Source organism: Lepisosteus platostomus, chromosome 6 (genome assembly GCF_059453375.1).
Source record: "Lepisosteus platostomus isolate fLepPlt1 chromosome 6, fLepPlt1.hap1, whole genome shotgun sequence".
Classification (NCBI taxonomy): domain Eukaryota; kingdom Metazoa; phylum Chordata; class Actinopteri; order Semionotiformes; family Lepisosteidae; genus Lepisosteus; species Lepisosteus platostomus.
This window is the reverse complement of record NC_142616.1, coordinates 22,393,955-22,418,978: the sequence shown is the minus strand read 5'-3', so window position 1 is coordinate 22,418,978 and position 25,024 is coordinate 22,393,955. Positions and strand designations below refer to the sequence as shown.

The following is a 25,024-nucleotide window of genomic DNA, read 5'->3' as shown; positions in this document are numbered from 1 at the left end:
ACGTGGACAATTGGCTTCCTCTCTTTTCAGGCAAGAGATCCTGATGCGGGGGTTAATGGACAGGTTCATTACACCTTAGTGAACCTCAATGGCATTTTCAAAATTAACTCAAACGGCAGCATTTACACTGTGGTGCCTTTGGACCGGGAAACACGCGGCCAGTATGACCTGATCGTGGAGGCCTCGGATGGAGCCGTAGATCCTCGTCGCACGACCATTACGCTGTCTATCAGGGTACTGGACATTGATGACAACAGCCCGGTATTTTCCCAGAACTCATACACCGTCAGTTTACCAGAAAATAGTCCTGCGGGAACAGTCTTTCTGCGGCTGGAGGTAAGAGGAGGCTTTGCCCCACAAGTTTATTGTGTTTTCTTCCAATGCCTCTTGTCTCCTTATTGTCCGTGAAGGAAAAGAGCTTTGGGTGGTACAGCGGTTTCGAAGTATGAATGTATTCATGAGGAGCTAAGCGTGCAGCGTGTGCAATTAGTACAATGAGGTGGACATGTCAGCTATCAGTATATTGGCACAGGAAACCCCGACTAGTTGGGAAGATTGTTCAGTTTGGTAAATTTGCACAGCTAAAGTACGTGCTTAACAGCAAGCTATTTTCTCTGTGTCATTAATTATGGTAATATGTTCACAGCGCCTCGAGAACCTAGTTCTGCTGCAATTAAAATATGGTAATATATCTAAACCATATTTAAAAAAATTTAGGGCATACATTCCAGGAAAAATATTTTACACTTTATATGCATATACTAATTAGTTTAAAAAACTACTGTGTAATTATGAAATTAAGTGTAGGGCACCTTGAAGAAATGTCAGATAAAGGGATTCGTTGGTAGGACCTAATATTCTAATACATTGATTAAATTAACTTGCACTTTGAGTGCTGATATCTATTTTAGAAATAGAAAAAATCAAGGACACAGCTCAACAATGAAAACATAATTAATAAGGTGCCCAATCTGACATCTCACTCAGGAGATGTTATGCAGACACCTCACTGTCATCAAAGCCACACAAATAATCTCATGTGCTGACAGCTGAAGTCTACCACACTACAGCTAGTCCCAGATGATACCAAGTAAAATGTTCTGATGGGATAAGATTTCAATGAGATTAATACATTTTCTAGCATCACATCCTGCTCTGAGGGGTTTTATACGCATATCTTGCAATTCCCTTGTGTATCTGCCATCAAAGGCTCTTACCTGAAAGGCTTTGACTCCTGGATAACTTTCACTCACATTGCTTCTTTCTGTTTTATCTCATATTGTCAGAGAAGTACAGTTCCTAATTTGAGAAGGGAATGATTTAGTTTCCAGCCTGAGGGTCATAGCTGATGTGGAATTCTCCTGATTGTTTTCATTTTGTGAATGGACATAGAGGATTATATACTGCCTCCCTCTGATGAGCTGGTACTGACCTATGGAGAACTCAGGTCACTTTCCTTTGAAAATGCACTATTCAATTTCCTTTAGGGGCTTTCACTGAGTGCGGACTCTGCAGCAAATGGAGGTGTACAGTATATAATATAAAAACCTTGAAGTATGTACATGATTAATTAATATTAGGGATATGGAAATACAGTACACAGTCATCACACACACACATGTACTGTAGCTAACCTTAGTGATTTGTTGTTCTCTCAGTCATTATAACCCTCCCTGCTTTCCTGTTTTTTTTCTTTTTTTAAAGTGGACTTGGGTGTTCTCTGTACTTCCAGCTTGCTAAGGGAGATTGTACTGTATATGGGCTTTCAAAACTAGTAAGAAACAGATTCCCCTTTAGATCATCAACTGGATATCAAGAGATTTTATTTTTCAATTTAAATTGTTTTTCTCTAAGTTCTTTTCACAATGTTTTTTTTTTTTTCACCAAGGCAAAAGATGCAGATCTTGACTCCAATGTCACGTACCGCATAAGAACGCAAGAGGCCAGACAGTTGTTTTCTGTCAATCCTTTGACAGGGGAGTTATCAGTGTTGCAGGTTTTGGATTTTGAAACTCTTTCCACATCAGGGGCATCCTACACATTTATAGTGGAGGCCTTGGGAAGTGGAGGAAGTATGCCACCTGGACTTGCTACAGTGACTGTGAAAATATCGGTAAGAATGAAGCTCTCAGTTTGAGTCTTCTGTCGCCACTGTTGTGGTCTTTTTCACTATTGCTTTTTATAGAATCTATCTTTAAGATGAAAACTCATGGTGGTGCTGTTCAAGATCCCTTAATATGTATGTTTACATTTTTGTTTTCTGAAAGCTTGAAATATTGCATATTGTGAAATAACCCTTGCCCTTAAAGATAATTGCACCTCTCCAATTCCATATTTTTCAGTCTGCACAAAAGGCAGACTGACTGATTGATACTGTATTACATTAATGCAGTGCTGTTTTATACAGTATGTGATTGAGTCATTCGTTTTGTGATTGCTCTGTTTCGTCAGTATTTTCTGTGTCTGATTTATAATGTAACATAAGATTAATCAACAGATAGAAGTTGAGGAAAAACGAGTCTCATCTCATACTAAGCTCTGTGTTAACTAAGATAACCTGCTTGGTTACAGTGGGATAGATGCTACAGTGTGTTTTTGACATGGACAGCACATTATCAGAAATGAATGTGGGGTTTGTTTGAAGTTGAGGCTTAATATATCATTACCTGGCTACGCTTTTTCTGTCAAATTGATTCATGTGGTTTTCCCATTCTGAAAAATGAAGACTTGTTTGTGGCATCAAGTTTCCTAATCTTCCAGTACAAATAAAGGTCTTTTCTATGTCTCCACACTGATAAATAAGTCTTCAGTCTGGGAGATTTATTATATTTAGTTGTAGTTACAAACTTGTACAGTTCCCGGTACTTTTTAATGTGGAAATATTAACTACAAAGAATGCCTAACATATTAAGATAAGATCAGATATTGATTTTGTTTTATCATATTTTAATATCTATCATTTAAATATAAATTAATTGAAATAAATATCATTTAAATAATTAGGTTTTATTTGTTTTGAAGAATAGTCGATTTGTGGTAAAATTAATTGTATCAACCTATTTATTGTGCTGTTATTTTCAATAATCAGATTTAAATTAGCCAGTTGATTGTTTTGCAGAATAAAGTGCTTGCTTAAATCAACATACTATGGAAAATGTTCCGAATATCCGCCTTGTAACTATAAAATAAAACATTACTCTGGAAATATTTTAAGCAGTACTTCCTGGTGTTAGATATATAAATAAACTACATAGATCATTGTATCTGACTTTTCTAAATATTTTTTCTCAATTGCTTTTACATTTTAAAATGTAATCAATTACACATGTAATCACCCACTCAGTGTTTAATTAACACTAATACAGTATAGTATGTACAGTAATATTTTAAGTGGTCTTCTATTGAGGACACAATGTACGATTTATTTAAAATAAAACAATGTATTTCCTTTTTTTTCGTTTAAATGAAGACTAAGACATTATTCATTATTCATTATTCTGTCTTTGTATGAATTATTGAATCATAAAATAGATCACACACTTCTATATTTCATTTAATATTTTCTGTAATCAACATGAAAAAGATGCTATCTTACTGCTAAGTAAACTAACTTTTTAAAACTCTTTTTAATTCATGTAGAGTTTTTTTTTCTTATTAGCAGGCTGAGAATAAAAGCAGAGTGAAATAAAATGTAAATCCTTCTTTACCTCAGTAGCTTTATATGGTCTGAAGCTTGCAGTATTCAGAGGTTTCATGTTATGTCTGTAGTTGAACAGTACCCCAGATCAAATCAATCAATAACACATTACAATCACAATGACAAAGTAGCATTTTTTGCATTTCACAGCCAATAAAAAAGTGATGAAAATGCTGCTACCTCACAGAGAAGATAAGTGAGACAATTAAATCTGTTAATGAACTTGCAATACTTCTGTTATTAAAACAAGAGCTCCTATCTTGAATAAGTACTCTTTGAAATAATTTGCGTTCATATTCTATTGCTATCATGCAATAGATATTATGACATTACATCTTTTGCGAGGAAATAAAATGCAGATACTGTAATTGATTTTGTACTATACCAACTTTTCCGGGTTTCTCAGTTAAATTGAAGTGCAAGTGGAAGTGAAGTTGAAGGGTTTGATTATTTTTTTGCACTTTGCATTAATTTTACTGTCTATCAAGAAAACCATTTATTATGAGTCTTGACTTTCACATTGGATCATGAAAAACATTTCTTTTTGACAGTGACAAATCATTTGGTAGTTGAAGGATTGTTGAAAGATATCTTCAACATAAAGAAGAGGACACTTTAAATAAGATGTAATACAATTCTTTCATGGAGTTAATTTGACTGACTTATACAGTTTTTATGGCCTGTGATTTTGGCATGGATAATTAATAGCAGACACATGAATGAGTACACTGTTCAAGGGAAGAAAGAGGTTGCACACTACTTTAAATGGTATGGAAAGATTGTCATAAGGATTAAATTGGGTGTCTGTTTTTAGAAATAAATGTGAATAATATGCATATAGCAACATATTTCCAGGTTTGTATAATACTGTACATTCAAAACTCTTTATTACTCTCCATAAAGGCAGGAAAATATTTCTGATTACTGGAGCAAAATGTTTCTGGATTTTCTGCAAGTAACTCTTATGTTGTTGAAAGTTAAGTGAAACATTTCAGTTAGCAGTATCACCTTGGCCTTGTGGCAAAGTCCTTTTGGGTGAATCCAAATTCATATCCCAGCTTCAGGGATAAATGGCTTTAAAACAGTTATCAGGTGAAGTTATATTTGTATTCCATTCCAGGCTAAAAAGTTGTGCTGGTTTTCTTTGTAGTAACCAGAAAGCTTTGATTGTTGAAAATAAATCTCTGTACAAAAAGGTAGTGGGTGTTATCAAATCCAACCCTTAAGAAACATGGTTAAGCAAACCACTCCATATAGCCTCAGAAGTACAAAACAACACAACATACCATTGTAAGTCAGGTCAATAGAACTTCTGGTCCCAAAAGGTTTTGTCATTTGTAACAGTCTTAATGCCCTGCATTATCTGGTATTGAATATATATCGGTTTTGCTTAGTACTTTTCCCTGATACTAATGGCATCAGCACTGTAAGAGGGTGACAGTTGTAAATGTGTTTTGTAATGGGAAAAGAGAGAATGGGAACAATTCAAGGAGCAGTGTTCATGAATGTGTCTGCAATCCAGTTCCAGCTTCTGCACTTAACTGCTAATTGTGTTTTGCAGGATATGAACGATTATCCCCCTGTGTTTAAGAACCCTATATACAGGGGAATGGTGGCTCCAAATGCAGTTAAGGGCACTATCATCACTACAGTGTTAGCAGAAGATCAAGATCCTCCTGTAAGTAGAAAATCCTCCTTCTTTTCCTTAAAATTACACAACGTTTGATACGTCACATGCCATTTTAAAATATGAAAGTGATATTTTCTCAGATGTATTTGCTGATTTTTTGTAACGTAGTACAAAAAATACAAAAGTACAGTACATAGTACATATACAGTACATGCTGCATATAGAGGAACAACATCATATTAATTAGTGAAATCTCATTTTTGTCTTAAATAACTCACATCACTGATATCTTTCTGTGATTTCTATGATGTTCCAAAAGCTTATAATTAAGATATATATATATATTTATATTATTATATTATATCTATATTTTATTTTTATTATTATTATTATTATTATTATTATTATTATTATTATATTAAACATTAAGTGGTGCTCTTCATTAAAACTACTAAAATAAATTTGATCAAATGTACAAGTTGAGATTAATTTATGTATGAATGTGTGAATGTATGCTTCCATTTTGATAAAATGATTCCCTAGATAAAACATCTAGTCCTGAAACAAGCTGTTGTGTTCATAGTATCAGTGAAGCACTTCTTGCGAAAAATGGAATGATATTATAAAATTTCATGTTTCACATGAAAGCCTGCAATTTTCCGTAGCTCTTCATTATTAGTGTTGAAGTAAATTTGATGTTATGCCTCCCACGATATTTTCAATACCTTAAAAATGTACTTTGGGGTTATAATTAGAATATAATTAACATCTAATAGTAGCACCACAATATCTCTCTAACTCTTTGTTTCTTTGCTTTACCAGCAAGCTCCAACTGCTCCTTTTAATTCTATTTTCACTATATGAAAATTTAAGGCTTGAATTCCATTAAACATATTTGGTAGCCTATGATATGTACTGGGTACAGAGACCCAATTTTAGTATAGCACTGATCTTGTTCATTTAAATTGTAGGGTAATGTAGAACAAATCCTTTCCTTTTGACAGAGCAAGCTCTACAGTTCTAGATCATTAGGTTATCTGGAATTTTCTCTAAGATTAAGATTAGTCCTGTATAGTGACTGTATATTTATATCAATCTGATTGAAAATACCTCAGTTTTTGTAGCTCCATTTGCTACAAATAAGTAAGCATGAGGAAACATTTTATTTTGCCATATTAGGAATGCAAAACCATTATAGGTTTTATGATATACTGTACCTTTGTATTTGTAATAAACTTTACATTTATCCTCCATTGACTGGCGATTATCCAAATAACCTTATAAAAGCAAGGCTTAAAACATAAATAACACAGTGAGCAAGGTTACTATCCCAGTCTTTTTTTCCAAAGTAATACATTTGTCATTGATCATGAGGCACCTCCATTTTATTTAGTTTGTAATTATATACACCATGTTCCATATTCTTCAGGTGCTTGTCTTTAGGCTATTTTTTTATTTTGCTTATCTGAAATTAACTCCCATGCTCCAAAGCAATTAACTGAAAAATGAAAAGCAAACACAGCACTCTGTGGTTAGCACATCCTTACTTAGCAATAATAACACATGCTCTTCAGACAAGTGTATGCCCTCTCTATCTTACTCACATGTGAGTAGAGAATGTAAAGCCCTTTTCTTGCCCTGAGACTTTGCAAAAGATTTTTTAGATGGCATCACTGCCAGGACATCTTGTAGAGCTGCCTATTCTTTAATAGCCACACTGGCATTGTGCCTGCTTGGGGACATGAACAGTTTTCCCCAGAGCCGGTCATAATTTCACAATTATATGTATTATATGCAAACAAATAAATATACAGAGTGGTTTAAAAAGTTCAATGTGTTTTGGAGCCTTTGGGCTTGTATTTTGAATGCAATAGAATAAGCATAACATGAGAGGCAAGGTGGTGAGGCAGCTACAGTAGCTCTGTAGCCTCACAGCTGCTGGATCCTGAGTTTGGATCCTTGTGCCCTGTGCTTCTGGGATAAAGTCAGGGTGGGTTCAACAAAGGAATAAGTAGCTTTCTTATAATGGACGGAGAGTTAGAAAATTAACATACCCCAAGTTACTGAGCTACAGTAAATCTGAGAACCTTTCCAGATTTGGTGTGAATCAAAGAGCACAATTGGATCCCTTTGCTTTCCCAACTATGTTTGTGAACATTATACTTAATTGGGAGGCCTTCTGGAATGCATACTCCAATCGCCGACAACTGATACAGAAGATACTTCATTTGAAGTCAAGGTTAACAAAGGCAGACAACTATCCTTGAACTATGAACAGCCATTATTTTTAGATCAGCTTACATTCTTTATCATACTTCTTATTGCATCTACTTCACTTTGTTAGCCATTTTCTGGTCAGAATTTACATATGGTTCTCTTTCCTCTGAAACATTCATGATAAGCAGGAGGCACTGCATTGTGTCCTTATCCTTTTGTGTGTCATATTTGTTTCTCAAGCATTTGTTTTAGGCTTTAAGCTAGAGATACAGACCAAAGACAGCGTAAGCACTTAATATCAATGTCTGGCTATAAATCAAAAGAAAGTAGCTTTACCCATTATATTTTTCTTAAATTACGTAAACCAGGTTAAACAGCAGTTGCAGACAGTATGCAGTATGATCATCCCACATTTGGAGTGATCCTAAAGCAGCCTTTTTCATCTAGTTGACAGTTATTTATTTCATTGCCAAGTCTGACATTTACTGTAGAATGAAGTGCCACAAGAGACTAAAGTAGTGAATGTTGGGAGCAGTTTAGAAATTAAAAATAGCTAACCTTTGGTCTTTGCTCATCAGGGAAATTAATTTCAGAGGGTATTCTTTATTCTCTAACTCTTTCAAAGTGTTTAGACATCTCCAACTTCATGGGATTTATCTAGAGAACATTTGTAGCATCCAAGCCTTTTTCAGTGTGCCCTAATATCACAAGAACACGTTATTACAGAAAGTTTCTGCTTCCTGTTAAATTGATCAAAACTGGATGATGTTCTTCTTATGGCTTTAACAGGGTTATGACCAGTTTCGCAATTATGCTTTAAATTTCACAGATGAAATATGTGATAATAAACATAATTGCTAGTACTGGACCTCCAATATTAAGAGCTGAATTACTACTAAAGCATTTTGATTATTTTTGTTAATAATGTTTCAATGTTTATAACTTCTTACTAACAGTAATAGTAATAAAATTAATGTATTGAAACAAACCATTATGTTTCATGATCAGTATATACATTGGTTCTATTATGTAGCTTGCATCAGTGAAACTTAATTTTTCTGATCTCTGTTTTCTGACCTTGAGAGAGTTTTATAAAGAATGCTTTTTTTGTATATTGCGACTTTTAAAAAAATCTACAAAGCAAAAAATTGTTGACTGCTGAAAAGGTAGTTCCGCAATATGAATGCCACAGAGCTCTACTTGTGACAGCAAATAAACAGTTTACTAAGTAATTCTAATTTCAAAAGTAATGTGAAGAAACTATTGGTTAATCAGAATGGTTCTTATTTGTAATTTTCCGCCTTTATTAAAGTTAAAATTCAAACTAATGACTGTTGTTATAAGTAGCAAAGAAATATCTTAGCTGGCAGAAGAAGAAAGACCAAACTACTTATTAACATTATTATAATACTTTCATAATAACTATCATTATTATGCATACTTTTTTAGAGAAATCATGCCTTATTTTAAATAAAACAATTGCACACATTGGGCTATTTCAAAATTCCCTTATGCTCTTTTAGGATGCCAGATAATTATTACAATCTTTTATGAAATCTCAAACCACATGGCTATTTAACTACAACAAATGATCAAGGGTATAATAAAGCTGTTATAATGAAAGCAGTAATTCTATTATCTAATTTCCATAAAATGCAGTGTATGTGGTAAGATGCAGGCATACAATTCAGTGCATTTTTGTAATGCTTTACTTCAGATATCTTGTTATTGTGACATTTGTGTATAAGCATTACTGCTCCCCTTGAATCATGCTGTTTCAGATAGACAATTGGCTTTAACATTTAGAAAATACATTTTAGAAAGTTAGGGGAAAATAACCCAAATTATTAAATGTGTTTTGATTTAAATTACTTCCTTTCATCTTTAACATTAAAGATTGCTAAAGGGTGATGAAAAGAGCCTTATGTCAGGTGTTATATGATTGAATAGCACTCAAATAATGGGATAGACTATGACAACATTTTCAAAATAACAGCTTCCTCAGATTATGCTAAGCTTCATTAAATTAATGCATCTTTACATCTAAATTCTGTTTTAGGCTGTTGAAGCATTTCAAGCCTGAAACATCTGAGAGACGTTTCTGAATTGACTTCATTTACACAGATACAGCTTCTGAAAAAGTGAATTTCATCTTGGGTCTATTAAATTATTTAACTCCTTTGTATAGCCTTAATAAGATAGTGAAATAATAATAATTATAATAATTAATAATAATTGCTTACACTTATATAGCGCTTTTCTGGACACTCCACTCAAAGCGCTTTACAGGTAATGGGGACTCCCCTCCACCACCACCAATGTGCAGCATCCACCTGGATGATGCGACGGCAGCCATAGTGCGCCAGAACGCTCACCACACATCAGCTATCAGTGGGGAGGAGAGCAGAGTAATGTAGCCAATTCATAGAGGGGGATTATTAGGAGGCCATGATTAGTAAGGGCCAATTGGAAATTTGGCCAGGACACCGGGGTTACACCCCTACTCTTTTCGAGAAGCGCCCTGGGATTTTTAATGACCACAGAGAGTCAGGACCTCGGTTTTACGTCTCATCCGAAGGACGGCGCCTGTTTACAGTATAGTGTCCCCGTCACTATACTGGGGCATTAGGACCCACATGGACCGCAGGGTGAGCGCCCCCTGCTGGCCCCACTAACACCTCTTCCAGCAGCAACCTTAGTTTTTCCCAGGAGGTCTCCCATCCAGGTACTGACCAGGCTCACACCTGCTTAGCTTCAGTGGGTTGCCAGTTGTGAGTTGCAGGGTGATATGGCTGCTGGCTGCTGGTAATAGCATCAGAAAATACAAAATGTGCATTGTTAATATTTTAAATTAAGTAGAATGAAATGCATCATGAGGTTTCTTTAATGCACTTTTAAATCAAGCAATGTAAAATCTGACTACCAAAAAGTGTAAAAGTAAAATGAGTAACTTGAACTGAAGTTGCTCAAAACTTCTGTATTCAGAAATAAGATATACAGTATCATGTTTGGAATTCTGCTTGTTTATGTGATTTAAATTATCTGCCATTTGAAAAGGCAGTATAAAGTAACTCCCAAAATGTTACAGGTACTGTACGTCGCACACAGCATCCCTCTGGGGTGTACGACGCTGTTGCACTTTTGGTTTGGGGGTAACCGCTTTATGGCACTTAGGGGCCTTGGTGGGTTTTTGCAGTTCTTTGTCAGTTACGAGTTATGTACAATAAAGAGCAGATGTCAGAGAAACCTGTCTGCCTCAGTCCCTAGTTTTCCACGGTGTAACACAAAAGGTTTTTAAAATGTTTTTTTTTCTCCATTTTCAATAATTGTCATATTTTACACGTGTAGAAAGCTAGCACTAAGCTTTTTTTATAGCTGGCGCTTTGTTGAATTATCCTCCTTAGAAAAGAAACAGTAAAAAAAGTTTTGACACTCTGCACATTCCTTCTGAATTTGGCACAACCAAGACATTTTTTAAGTTTTTAAAGTCCAAACTAAAATACTAAGATGAAAAGGCCTTCCATCATAAAGTTACTGTATCACAATGACAACAGAACAAAGTGAGGAGAAAACCACAAACATTTGTGAGTTGTGATCATCAGAAAAGGAATGATAAGAAGAAGGCTTGAGCTTTAAAATAATGCAGCTGTATCTCAGAAACTCTGAGTAATCTGAGTAATATGTTTATTGCTGCCCAATGTTTTGTTTACTTATAGGGAGGTGGGTGTTTAATCACCAGCTGTTAAACAATATCCAAGATTTGTAGGACTTATCCATTTTCTGTTTTGTCTTTAGTTTATTTAAATACTGCATCTTAGAGCACTGCATCTTTTTTTCTGTTGAAAGCTTTACTCAGCTATCTCTTTTGTTTAGTGTTTACACAGCTTTCATAATAAGCAAATCAATTATCGGTTAGATTTCACACAGTCCCTGAGAAGCCAGGGCAGTTTACTGCTGCATTTATGCTGTCAGCAGCAGGATTTATTTGAACCCAGTGCCTCAGGGGAATCTTCAGCCATGAGCCACTTTTTTGACACCTCTACATCACACAAGCTTTATTGGTAAATTCCAGCAGGGTCGCCGCCTCAGATACTTCAAATTTATGTCAATAGTGTCTGAACGGGAGCAAAAACGAGAGATGCAAGTTCAACAGGATTAAAACCAATCTCAGCAGTGCAAATGAAACAAAATTTAATCTCAAGGCATGTGTCATTTTACATGAAAGTTCCTGATCTTTTTAATTTTAGGTTTTATTGGAGGAAAACAAGATTTTTTATCCTTTTCTGAATTGATATTGCCATTTTCAGAAGACACAGCCTCCTTGTACACAATACTAGGAGATCTGTGTGATCTGATGCCACAGATGGTGAAAGTGTGAAGGAACCCCCGTCATTAGTTTTTGAAGGCTTGTGAATGTGGAATGTGTATCATATTTAAAATGACAAGTAATAGTCATTTTAAATATTCGGTGCTGAAAAGAAGAAAGAAAACACAACGTTTTGGCCGTGGTACATTCTTTACACCTTCACACCTTCTTCTTTCTTCTCTTTTCAGCATGGAATAAACCTATTACTTGTTCGTTTGCCGCCTATGCGTGCTGACGCAGCTCCCCACCTGAACTATTTAAAATTAGATACCTGAAAGTACACCTTGTGGGTGACGCGAGTATGAATTCAGTGCTCCCTACAATAAAATTGTTTTATATTTCACAGGGCACACCAGCAAGCCGGGTCCGATACAGAGTGGATTTAGGACAGTTTCCATACAGTGGCAGTATCTTTGATGTGGAGGAAAACACAGGAAGGGTAATTACAAGGGTCAACCTCAATGAAGACCCCAGTGTAACTTTCAAAGTGAGTGTTATTATTTTAATTTCCTTTGATTTTATGTAATTTAATTCAATTATTTTGCTACATAGATTCCACTGTTGGTTTATTTTCTGATAAGAGGTAAAGAGAAATGTTAATATAGCTACATAGATGTTGGGAAAACAGAGCACAAACGTTTATTCTACCAGGAAACCTAATTTGTACAATATGCAAGAATAAAAACATCATTAAGCTTATCTGATGATTTTTTATTATTGATATATATTTTGCATGGTAATTCATATAAGGTGTTTTTACAATGTTGCTGTACTATACATTATAACAAAATTTTAAGAGGTATAAGGTGCTTTCTATTCTTCATTGGAAATAATTTTTAAAAAAGCCTTTATTATCTTGTTTTAGTAGTCTAAAAATTCTGCATTTCTTTAAGCTGGTTGTTATAGCCTTTGATGATGGGGAGCCTGTAAAGTCCAACAGCACCCTTGTTGAAATTACTGTTCTGCAGCCTTCAGTGATTCCAATCTTCACCCAAGAGGAATACAGGTAAGAATTATTATAATAATCTAGGCAAGGTAAAGAGACAGCAATTTACTGCACATCTGACTCTCTGAAAAAATATCTCCTCATATCTGTGTCAGTAGGAGAAATACTGTAGATTTAATTTAGTTCAGAGAAGTACATTTTTAGACTATTATGTAAAGCAATGTCAAAATGTATTAGAATAAATTGAAAAAACAGAGCTTTATAAAGATATACATACATTTTTCTACTTACAACCAAAGAATCAGTTCAGTATCAAAGTATTAGTTCAGAACAGATATAGTGCATAGAAAATAAAATGCAAATTAAATTACTCTTTTATCTCTGTGTCCTATATTACAGGAGTTAAATGGAAATTTCAACATTGGAAATTCAAAGGTTTTTTTTAATGTATTTGAACGAAGTGGTGAAAAAATAATTCAAGAAAGAGAACTTAAAAATCTTGAAATTGAAAGGTTTTTGATTTTGTAAAAGGTAGAATCTGTTAATTGTGATTTTTATAAATATTTATCATGGTCAAAATCAATCTGTTGTTAACATACAAAGTGAAATAAGTTAATATTTAGAATGAATAGTACCATGTTCTCACTTCAGTTCAGTTATAGACATTCTTAGCAAAATTGAATATTTGATGTTTGACGCAGACCAGTCCATTCTTACTGCTTCAATAGCTTTTTTTTCTTTTCATTAAATCTAGGTTGTTGGTTGCTGAATAGTCATTATTGATTGAGTGATGAAAAGGGATGAGAGTTTATTTTTATTGGAAATTTTAATTCTTTGATTGCATTTTTTATACATGTCAGATTTATATAAGCAGTGTAATTGCATTTCAGGTCCAGAAAACAGCAAAATAGATTTGTAATGATGAAAATAGTGATGATAATAACTACAATCTGATTAAACCTGATTATAGTAGTGTGCATATCTGTAACTCATGATAACCTACCTATCAGAGGTTTAAGGAGAATGGCGATGCTAATTAAGGGAAATTACAATATAGTAAAAAAAAACCATTAGCTTTATATGTGGGATTAACACTTTTGTTTGAGACTTCTTTTAGAAAAATGGGTTAGTGTACTTTAAATTTACTCTGTGCTGGTAATTATTGGATGTAGATTTCATGTTATAGTGTTACTACTGTATTTGATTTAAAAAAAACACACACATCTCTGGCCTGTTTCATAGTTATTGATCCAGGGATCTCATTTTATGAAAGACGCCTGGTTGTCAGATTCGACAGTGTGTCTTGGTAGCTTGTTCCATTCTCCCCAAAACCTTTTGGTAACAGTCAGTTTTTACTTTCACATAGCTTCCCCTTTTTCTCTTTGGTTTGTGTTTCAGTATTGATCCTGAAGAATTCCACTGAGTTGAGTTTGTCAATGCTTTTGAGAATTTTGAATAACTGTGTTAGGTCCTGTTTGTCTTCTCTGTTCTAAAGACTAAAATGCTTCCATTCTGTCAGTGTAGGATATTTCTTTGACTCCCACAATACCTCTGAATGCTCTTCTCTGGACTGATATAGAAAGACAGAAATATGTTTTCTAACATAACAGCCTTTGATATGAAGTTTACATTTTTGACCATTCATTTTGTTAGAATTTTATTTTCCCCACATTTTCTAGAAGATGTAAATGATGTGTCAAGTATTTTTGATAAGTAACTACTTGTACAGTAGGTATTGTACCCATTTTGTATCTATAGTTTATGGTTTTGCTACAGGTATGTGATACCCTGCACATGTCTACATTAAACATCAATGGCTAAGTATCATTCATCCATTGTCTAAAAACCTTATCCAGTATAATATTGCGGCAAAGCCAGAGCCTATCCTGCAAACAATGAGTACAAGGCAAAATACACCCTGGGCGGGACACCTCCTATCTGTACTTTTATTTTTCATTTATAAACCAATTCTCTACCATAAGACATGCATCTCCCTGAAGGCCTACCTCCTGTAGTTTGAGAATGTTCACCTACACCTGTTTTCAGTTTTTTTTCATGTCCTGTTTCTTTTGACTTTTTAACATTCTAGAAGTTAATTTAAAATCATTAATATGCAGACATGAGTCTCAAAAAGTGTTGTACATCATGCAGCAGCATGAAGATGAGCTGAGCCCTCAGGTGCTACTTCCTTTCAAAGATCACATTTTCTGCTCTTAGAGCACTAACTAGAACCAACCAAGTTGAAACTTTTTGTAGATAAAGCTTCTTTTACATATTTACATTTGTTGTTTCATTACTCATAGTAAATATTTGATAAATGTTTCATGTTGCTTATATTACTGTACAGCTATTATAGACATCTCAGAAAAGCATTGTAGAGCCAGTATACAGTATGTTGTTTTGTTTTCACTGGGCATAGGCACAGAGCAACATGTAGTCTCACGAAAAACATGTGAATATGTGATTCTCATAACAAGCAAGGCTTGCCTGTTGATTGATCAATGCATAACAGACAGAAACACAAGAGATGAAAGGCCCTAGATTAGAGTTTGAATTAGTGCCATGTCCTACACACCAGTGGAAGGTCATAGTTTATAGCCATACACAGACATAGCAGGAGTGGCAATGTCTGTTGAACACAGGAGTGAGTCAATTGTTAATTATTGTCTGTGGACACATTAGCCAGGTGTTCCTGCGCCCTTAACGGTGAGAGATGGGCTGGTGAGACTCTTCCAATCTGCTTTGTTATCAAAGCATGATGCAAATCCTTAGCTCCCCAAGAAACAAAAATGCATGTTTTTGGAAACCTGTTTCAAAGAATTTAGCAAATACTAAAATAGATTAAAAAATTGTCAATAAGTGCGGTAGGAATACCCATTGAATATGTATCAGGATATTCATACTGAAATTGGAATAGTACACCTTCCTTGTCCATTGGCACTGTACACTTTATAACTGGCAAATATCTGTATGTAAGTATGTTATTTTAAACTGGTGGAGAATAGAAAAAATAAGGCTATAAGAGACCAAAGTCACACTTTGGTGGAAAGAGAAATGAATTCCTAAATTAACTAAGATCCATTATCAAGCAGTCACTTTTGGAAGCACTGAAGTAGATGATGTAAATATGACCCTCCCTTAAATTATCTCATGCCCTGAACACAGGATTGTATTACTTTCATTTGATTGCACTTAACCTGGCCAGTGTTAAAACTCAGGCGTATTGGCTGTTTTTCTTGGTATACTGATCACCTGCTCCCTGTGAATGCAGTTTCCCATAAACCAGAGTGTAGGTGGTGAGTTTCTGATTTGAGTGCACATCTGCAGTCATGGGAGGGCTGCATGGTTGAATATAGGTGTGCTGCAGCAAGTGCAAGATCCAGCTGTTGAGAATAATCAAAACATCTTGGATAAATGTTTTTCCACTATTATTCAATTGCTAGTGAAGATACCTAATTATCTTGTCACAATGCCTACTTCATCTCATTGCTGTGAGAGGTTTTCACAACTATGCTTGCTAACATCTGCATAAGATTCTTTCTTCTTTGCAAAACGAATACTGCACTACCTCTTTGAATGCCCGGCTTTTGCTGGGTCGCCTCTTTCTCACTTTACAGTTCAGTTCTGCATGCCTTGCTGAATTTGTATCACAGATTAAATCTGCCTCCTCTTTGCTGGATTTCATTCCCTTTGTTTTATTTGCCCTTATTGCTCTGTCCTTTCCCCCTGGTGTTTAACATAATAAATGCCACTCTGACCTCTGGCATAGTGCTGTTTTCTTTGAAAATCACTGTTGTTATACCAGTGCATAAAAAGTTTAATATGACTTTGGATAATCTAATTAATCTAATACATTTTCAATGCATATTTAACTTGCCTTTTATGGAATGATTTCAACACATGCTCTGACTGTAAACGCACTTTTTGAACCCTTTCAATCTGACTTTAGACAAATACATTACACTGAAACTGCTCTTGTAAAAGTAGCTAATCATCTCCTTATGGCAGTTTATTCAGGTGCACTTGAATAAACTTGAATAAACTCTAATCTGAGCACTCTTAGATCTCAGTGCTGTAAATCATGCCATTCTACTTCCTACTTTGCTTGTTACTGCCCTCAAATGGTTTACATTTTTTACTTTCAAAATACTTTCATTTTTTGTTTTTGGTAGTTCTTTTTTGTTTTTTATTTTTAGGTTGGTCACAAGGCTCAATACTGGGCCATCAACTATTGTGTTTAGTATTTATATGCTGGCCTTTAATCAAATACTAAAATACTAAAGTGCCTTGGACTAAATGACTAATTCTATGCAGATGCTTAAATGGATGTCCACACTAAACCTGATACCAAGTAGCTGTTTTAGTACTCTCTGCATTTCTGATAAAAAACCTGGATGTCACAAATATTAACATCTTAATAGTCATAAGACTGTAGTCATGTTACTGTGTTCCTCCCATCAAGTTATATAAAACCTTGCATTTAAATACAAAATGAAGAATAGTTTTCAATCCTGGATTAACTTTTGAGTTAACCTCGAGAGCAAAATATTCTTGATACTTTGAATTTATTTATGGGAGAAATATTACCATGCTGGATCTTTGCTGTGTTTTGTAACGGAAGCACTGATTAATGTATTTTTTTTTTACCATTTGATTATAATTATTATTATAATTATTATAATATCTTTCTTGCAAGTTTCTAAAAGTACTCTTAAGAAGTTATTACAATGTTATAATGTTATTTTTATGAAGTTATAATATAAAGTTATGGCATCTCAGCAGCTAAGATCCTCTTTTAGTCAAGCTGAAGTAATCACATCAACCCTGTATTGGAGTCCTTGCACTGGCTTCCTGAGAGGCTCGGAGTTGATAATGAAATCCCTTTACATATGCTCAAAGTTATGCTCCTCTGCGTCGGTCCAATAAGTTTTGTTTTTGCTGTCATCCATGCTACCTTTGTTCAGCTGATTCTAGTTCATTGTGTCTTCCCACTGTTCATCTACACTCTAGGAGTAAAAGAGCCTAAAAGCTCTGGATATAAATCAGGCTTTCAGCCCAATTGTTTTTTTTTTTCAGTATAACCTGAATTTTACTTTTATGATTGTTTTTTTTTTTTCTGTCCATTTGGGTTTGCTAATTTTCATGAATTTGAGATGATTTCTTTAAAGATGCTAAAATGAAATAATGTTATTAAAAAAGAACATACAATGTTGTGTGTAAATAGGTGCCTTGCAGTACAATGAGACTCCAATGAGCATTCATATACCCCATGATAAGGCATTGTTCTTTTGGCATAGAGGATGTGCCATTCACTTGGGCTTCTGAATTGGGGATTCAGGAGTGCACCTGGGGCAGTGGTTGGAAATGGGAGTCCAACCATGCACACTACAAGCTAACCACTCTCTATTTATCACAAGGTCAATAACATACAGTAGACTCCCTATGAAGATATAGGATGTTCTCATTATTTCTTCTGCCCTGATCAGGAAAATTATAAACCTCCTCTCCACATAACGAAAACTGATTTCTGATTGTTTTTAATTTCTCTGAGAATTCACATCCACATATCTTTTTCAGTAGTTGAAAATATCAATACTTGAATTACTGTCATTAGTTTGATTTTCCTGCAGTACTGTATGTGCTTAGAAAGTGAATACTATTCAAAAAGTATAATGGAACAGTTGTTCTAATAAAATAAGTTGTCCATACATTTGTGCTTTGCATCCGGAATGTTAAATTAAGACTAAAAAAGTCAGATAAAAGAATATACTGTAATACTTACTGTAATACTGTAAACAAAATTAGAAATACTAATGTAATCTGACATAAAGTAGAAAGTACAGGACTATGCCCAATTCTGTCTGCCTTGTTTAACTGCAAGGTTTAACCTTGGCAGTTCACTCATGAGCATTGTAATAGCTGTCTTTGTTATAAGTCTATAACTCTATTAATTGTTTCAATGAACTTCCTTTGGCATTGGTTATTATAAAAAATCTAATTGATTAATATTATCAATACAGAATCATTACCACTGCATAGTTTAATCTCATCAGACCACAAAATCTAAGCAAGTCTGGGCCTGGTCAGTACTGAGATGGGAAACATCTAATGAAAGCAAGGTGGCTTCTGTAAGTGTACAGTATATGTGGCCTCTGGACCAAAATTAAAAAAACAACAACAATACCCTAGAATGGTAAACAGGGAGTAGCTGTCCTTCGGATCACTACTTCCTTGCTCACCAAAGATCCCATGAGAATTTTCATGGTAGAAGAATTGTTAAACTCTGTGTCTTGGCTAAATTTCACCTTGTACTTGCACAACCTAGCCTGCCTAATATTCTTCTGTAATTCCACTGGTCAAGCAATTTCTAACCTCTCCATTTGATCAAGTTTGCACTGGGACTCCTGTGGTGTGTCAGCCAGATGGCTGCTGTACTTCAGTGGTGAATAAAATGGAAACCTGCAAATATGTGAAATGGATAGGGATCCTTTAAGATGGAAAGCAAGGTATAAATGCAGTAAAGTACTATTAAATTAATAGATTTAATAGATTTAATAGATTAAAACATCTTGTACTGTCTTTCTTTTTGCTGTCTGCTGTATTATTCAAAATGCAGGGAAAGCTCACTCTGTGCTAATATCCTAGATCAGACTGAAAAAAATCCAGACTTATCGGTTTCAGCTGGATAAGCATAGTCAAGACAATTCAAAATTTGCTCTGCTTTTTAATTAGCTGTTGTAAAGGTGTAGAGGTTGTGTCAAGTTTAACAATTTAATATTAAATTCTGACATTCATTTCTACAAATCTATGCAGTGCTGCATTAGATGCTGTAAACTAAAAAATAATCAATAATGCTGTGGATGACAAAACAGAAAATAAAAGATGTGAGAGGGAAAGAAAGGTTATAATTTCCTGCTGCAGATTGCTGGGTATCGGTTCTCAAGCCTTTTATTGTACAGTGTTCATGGTAGAGTCGGCTCAGTTTGATTATAGTATTGTAAAAGCTAATGAATGTGTATCAGGTGGATTTAATCTAGTAGTTATTTACATATTTTTATAGCACCGCTAAATGAAACTGAAAAAGTTCAGTGATAACTGTGAAAACACAATAACTGCGGAAAAATATGTTTTTACAATCCTATTTAGAATTACAATTACTATATTACCAGAATTACCATAGTTCCCTTTCTGTTAGAAAGTGTCTTCTTTCAACACATTTTAAAACAGAACAATATTTATATGTACTGTCTACAGCATAGTAAATAAAAAACAACTGCTTAAGATACAATCATTTTATGGACTCTATTAAATAATATTGTTAGAAACCCATTTTGCATTAGTGCAGTGCTTATTAGAGGTTTATGTCCATTATAAATTATGCTGTTTATTGTAACATTAAATTATTTTTGCTTCTTCAGTGGGAAATGAAGCATATGAAGGAGACTATACAAACAAAAGCTAGTTGCCAGATCTAATGAATGTACGTTAGCTGCATTAGCACCAAGGTCTCCTTAGTTTTTTTTTATATTTTATATATTTTATATTTTTCCGTACTTTCCAGTAAAAGTAAGAATTTTGATGTGTTTCAGTTTTTGTAAATCAGTTAAGGAATTTATTTAATTGAGCTACAGTATAGTATATACAGCCTTAGGTTTTTAATCAAGTAAAATGGCAGATCTACATTTAAGCCAAAAGACAACATAATGAGAATGACTCAACCGAACCATTGGCAGGCGCTGTAGTGGAAGACTTCTCTCAATGTAGAATTTTAATTATTAGCCCACATGCTAGTTTCCTGGTTCAATAAATGATTAATTTTCAAAAACAGTGAACGATATTGTTAGTCATTAATGCCTTACAGTAATCAAGAGCCAGGAATCTGCCTAGTACTGAAGAGAACATCAGCTGAAATATATGTCATCTAGCAGTGCATCATCTTGAACAGCCCTGTAAAACTTAAAAACTAATGAAAGAAATTTCACAGAGCACAATTTGAGTGATACTGGGGAAAAAAGAGTGAAAGGTACCACAATTTGCTAGCTGACATGAACCTGTCATGGGTGTCAGAAAGAACGAACCGTGGAATGGCAGGAGAGCGTAAAAAGACCCTATGCGTAGCGGCGAGACGGGGGTTAGCCCGGGCTCAGCTGTTCAGGAAATGCCGTATAGAAACCTATGCCCTCAGGTAGCGGACGTGGGGCGACCTGGTGCTAGGCGGGTCTCAGGACATCCGAACGTCAATGCTGAGCGAGGACAGAGTGCAAGACCCGGAAATATATAGCCCCAGAGAGAGAGAAACACCGGAAGGACAGCAAAGAACCGGAAATGAGAGACAGGACAGAGAAGGAGCGCCCTCTGGGTGCAGAGGGCGTGACAGAACCACAGTTGCTTATTCCTGTATATCACATAACTGACATGTAACAATAGCAGGCAAAGGATCCACTACCTGTCATTATATTAAAATATTAATATTTAATGGGGGAAATAATATTTCCTCATTCCTGCATTGCAAACATATGCTGGTAGTTTAATTGGCTTCTAGGAAAATTGTCCCTCTGTGTGTGTTTTTGTGTCTGTATGTGCTCTGTGATGGACTGGAATCCCATCCAAGTTATATCTAGCCTTGCATCCTTATTGCATACTAGAATAAGCTCCAGCTTCCCCATGATCCTGAAATAGATAAAGCAGTTAGAAAATGGATGAATGGATTTAGTTTAACGATTCCTTTCAGTGTATTTCACTACTTATTTAGTTTTGTATTGCCCTCACAGTTCCCTTTAAAGGTTTATTTTTCATGCTTTTGTCTAAGTAAGTGGTTTAAATACTTAACCGATGATGTCCTCTTGTATTGTACCATTTTTTCAAGCAGATCCCTCCAGATAAAGACAATTGTAAGATTTATGAAAGTTTAACCTTACTAATACTCAGGAGCACTCCTCTGACATAAGTGACAAAAGGTGCAGTAATTACATAATTTTGTATTGTATGACTGTAGCATACGGTATTGTGACAGAACAACTGTTGTTGTGCATGCAGTTTTAAATTTAGTGCTTGCATTGACACATGGGTGCAGCATAGGACACTGCTGTAGCTATTGCTTATTATGTGGTCTGTTTAAAATGGTCGAGGCAGAGGCACACAAAGAAGGAGATACACACACATCTGTATAGACTTGGCCATTAACATCAGCTTCTTGGCAAGAGAGAGAAAATGTTGCCCAGTTTAACATCTCTCAGATTTGAGAGAGTAGTATTCTCTTGGCTGCTGTAGGCAGACGGGATAGGTTAAGACATGACTCTCGGGTTAAGACATAATTGGATCTTCTGAGGGATGTTTAGTCACCATCAGGAGAGCTTTCTCCCAGGAGCAGATTGGCTCTAATATGGAAGGGAAGACCAGGTGAGGAGGAACAAAAGTTATCTCTCCCCATGAGGATAACTCCAAACCGTAAGGGAGGCCAGCTATGCCCTGTGGTCAATATGGGAAATGTAACTCTTAGGTGGAAACTGTGTCAGCTGCCACTAGGTTTTGGGGAATGTAACCTGTTTGCAATTAAGAAGTATAATTTATATGTCAGGAGAGCAGATTTGGGTTAAACCTAACACTCCTTTCAAACATGATCAGTACATTGCTATTACATCTAGTTATTAAAGGTTTAGGTTGTACTGTATAACTGGTTTGATGATTGGTTTAAAACTGAAAGAAATACTATTTTTCTCTGCCCTTTAAGGGGGCTACTTTATCAGTCCGATTATCAGTTACATTGGAAGGGATTGGGGTTATCAGAGTTTGCTGTCAACCTGTGGTGAATGTGGAAGGGTTTGCTTATGGTGCATTTTGACAATACGTGTAGAGGCAGTTTTAGGGACCCCATGAGCTGAAGCCCTTTGGTCACAATGATATGGAAGCACTCTTGGTGATCGGTCGCCTGGGAAGAGGAGCCCTGGTCTTAGCTGAGAATTTCCCTGGAAGGGAATACAAGGTTACCAATAATCCAGGATGGGGCTGTACTAAAAAGAAAACACCTGGTTAAAAAGATGACAGACTGTTATTCAGTTTAACCTGTTGTTAATGGATTATGATTTATGGGTATAGGTGTGTGTTTTCTGATTGGTTGTTGGTATGCCATCTCCTGATGGTTTACAGTGAAGTGTACAGTCTCCAGATTATGATTGTATGGTTTATGGTTGTGGTTGGTTAGGTCTTGGGGTGTCACCTTAGGCAAGGTGCTTGGTTCCGGAATGAGCTTAGCTCTGGGTTATGAATAAGAGACTGTGGGTTGGAGTCTCCACAGAGCAGCGAAGCACCAGGACTGTAGAGAAAAATCCAGTGTCAGGTTAGCTAAAACATAATAACTCTAAAATTTACTTTTATGTTACTGGGAAACTGCAAATTGTGGGCAGTGAGTATTAGGGGAAAGGTAGCCATGGCACTCAAATGCTGGTGTTGACCAAGGACCCAGTGACTAGCTTATAGAACAATGATAAAAAAATTCCTGCAAGGAATCCACCGTAGAGAAAGTAGTTTTCCTGTTGATTCATGGAGCCAAAACATGCAAAGTAAAGCATTTTCGACGGGTATTACATCAACTGAGATGTTTCTAAATGCAGTAAAAGAAATGAACATATGGTATTTTCTGAATTTACTGTATATAATTTGTCTCTCCTTTCTTAAATTCCGCTGGTCACCAGTACTTTTTAATAGGAAATTGACTGCCCAACAGCCATAAACTATTTTACAAGGTTTCATTATAGAGAAATGCCCTGTGGGTTAAGATATTGTGGTTATGGCTGCTACAGGGGTAAGTCTAATTTGATTATGGATCTGTTCTCTCCGAGGATGGCAACTACTGTAAATTCTTTCTCTTACTGCTGTTTCATGGAGGTTTTTCCTACCTTCAGTGATTCAGTGTTCTCTATGGACTATTTAATGGTGGCTGCCTGTCATAGGAGAACATCTTCAGGGTTGTGACATTATACAGAATCACTTGAAACCCATTTACTTATCATTAATAAATACCAATTATTCTGCTATTTAAATATGCTTTTTGATATAATAATTTCCATCAATACTTCACTTAAAAGAAAGCTTTCAGTATTTGTCTGTCGTGGATTATGCCCGTGCTCCCAGCTAATGAAATCTTTTTCAGTTCTTACATGATTCAGCTGACAAAGAGGTTTTTTTTTTTTGGGGCTGTTTAAACAAGCCAAGACCTTTTCATCTTCTCTTTTCTTTTTTTCTAGCTGATATAACCAGCAGTTGTCAGGTGATTGTTAGCTTTCCAATGTCCAATTATGAATAACAAAATGCATTTTGCAAGCAGTTTCACATCTTCATCTTAAGCTCAGCCACAAAGGTCAGAACTCAAATTCAATAGGACTCCTAAGTAATTTCTAACTGCATTTGACTTCCTTAATGATTGAAAAGAGCTATAATGCACTTTTAGAAGGTTTAGGGTAAGGTGTTTAGACATTTGAAAAATGTTTTTAGCTATTTAATAATATCAAATTTCTCTGGGACACTTAACCTTTACATTTTATTGAATGTATATATATATATTATATATTAAAAACTAGTAAAAGGTGTGATCCCTGTACAGGATAGAGAGGCCCAGGATCTTAACAGAGGGTGGCCTCTCTGTTAGCTGGTGTTTGGCTACTGCCTGCAGCTAACCTAAAGACTTTTCTTTCTCTGCAACCAGCTTTGGCCAAGGAGCTTTACAAGACTTCAAGTACTAACTCTTCTTTTACTATCAGTGCCGCTGAAAGCTATCATTTTCACCACGAGACAGCACACGTCTGTCACCCACTATGGAGACTGTTCTCTATAACATCAGTCACCCCTTGGATCGACACAGGGTTTCTTTGCTACATGCCCTGACTTATTCATTTCCTTGTGTGCACTCAGTAAGCCTCAAGGCTCTAGGACTTCCAATAAGTAAATGTGACTGTTCTGTTTTGCGGTTGCTGTCTGCCTCCATCAGGTCATGGGTCTCAAACGTTGCAGATATCCTGACTTGCCAAAGTGATCTGTGTATCTCACCACAGTGCCAAAAGTGTGCTTTACATTAATACAGAATAAAGACCTTCCTTAATTTTCTTGTTCATCTGCCTTTGTGTAACAATTCTACATTGATTGTGCTGTCATTCTACATTGTTAGTATCTGTG

At 35.4% G+C, this 25,024-nt stretch overlaps 1 protein-coding gene across 7 annotated transcripts in view; it reads left to right on the top strand.

The window, feature by feature from the left end:
* pcdh15b (protocadherin-related 15b) overlaps positions 1-25,024 on the top strand; it is a 314,610-nt gene that overhangs the window by 249,051 nt on the left and 40,535 nt on the right. For all 7 annotated transcript variants that reach the window (XM_088634838.1, XM_088634837.1, XM_088634840.1 and 4 more), the window contains 5 exons: positions 31-336; positions 1,889-2,113; positions 5,259-5,375; positions 12,257-12,397; positions 12,804-12,916. In XM_088634838.1, coding sequence (XP_088490964.1) covers positions 31-336; positions 1,889-2,113; positions 5,259-5,375; positions 12,257-12,397; positions 12,804-12,916 — 902 coding nt within the window. The remainder of the gene's footprint in view (positions 1-30; positions 337-1,888; positions 2,114-5,258; positions 5,376-12,256; positions 12,398-12,803; positions 12,917-25,024) is intronic.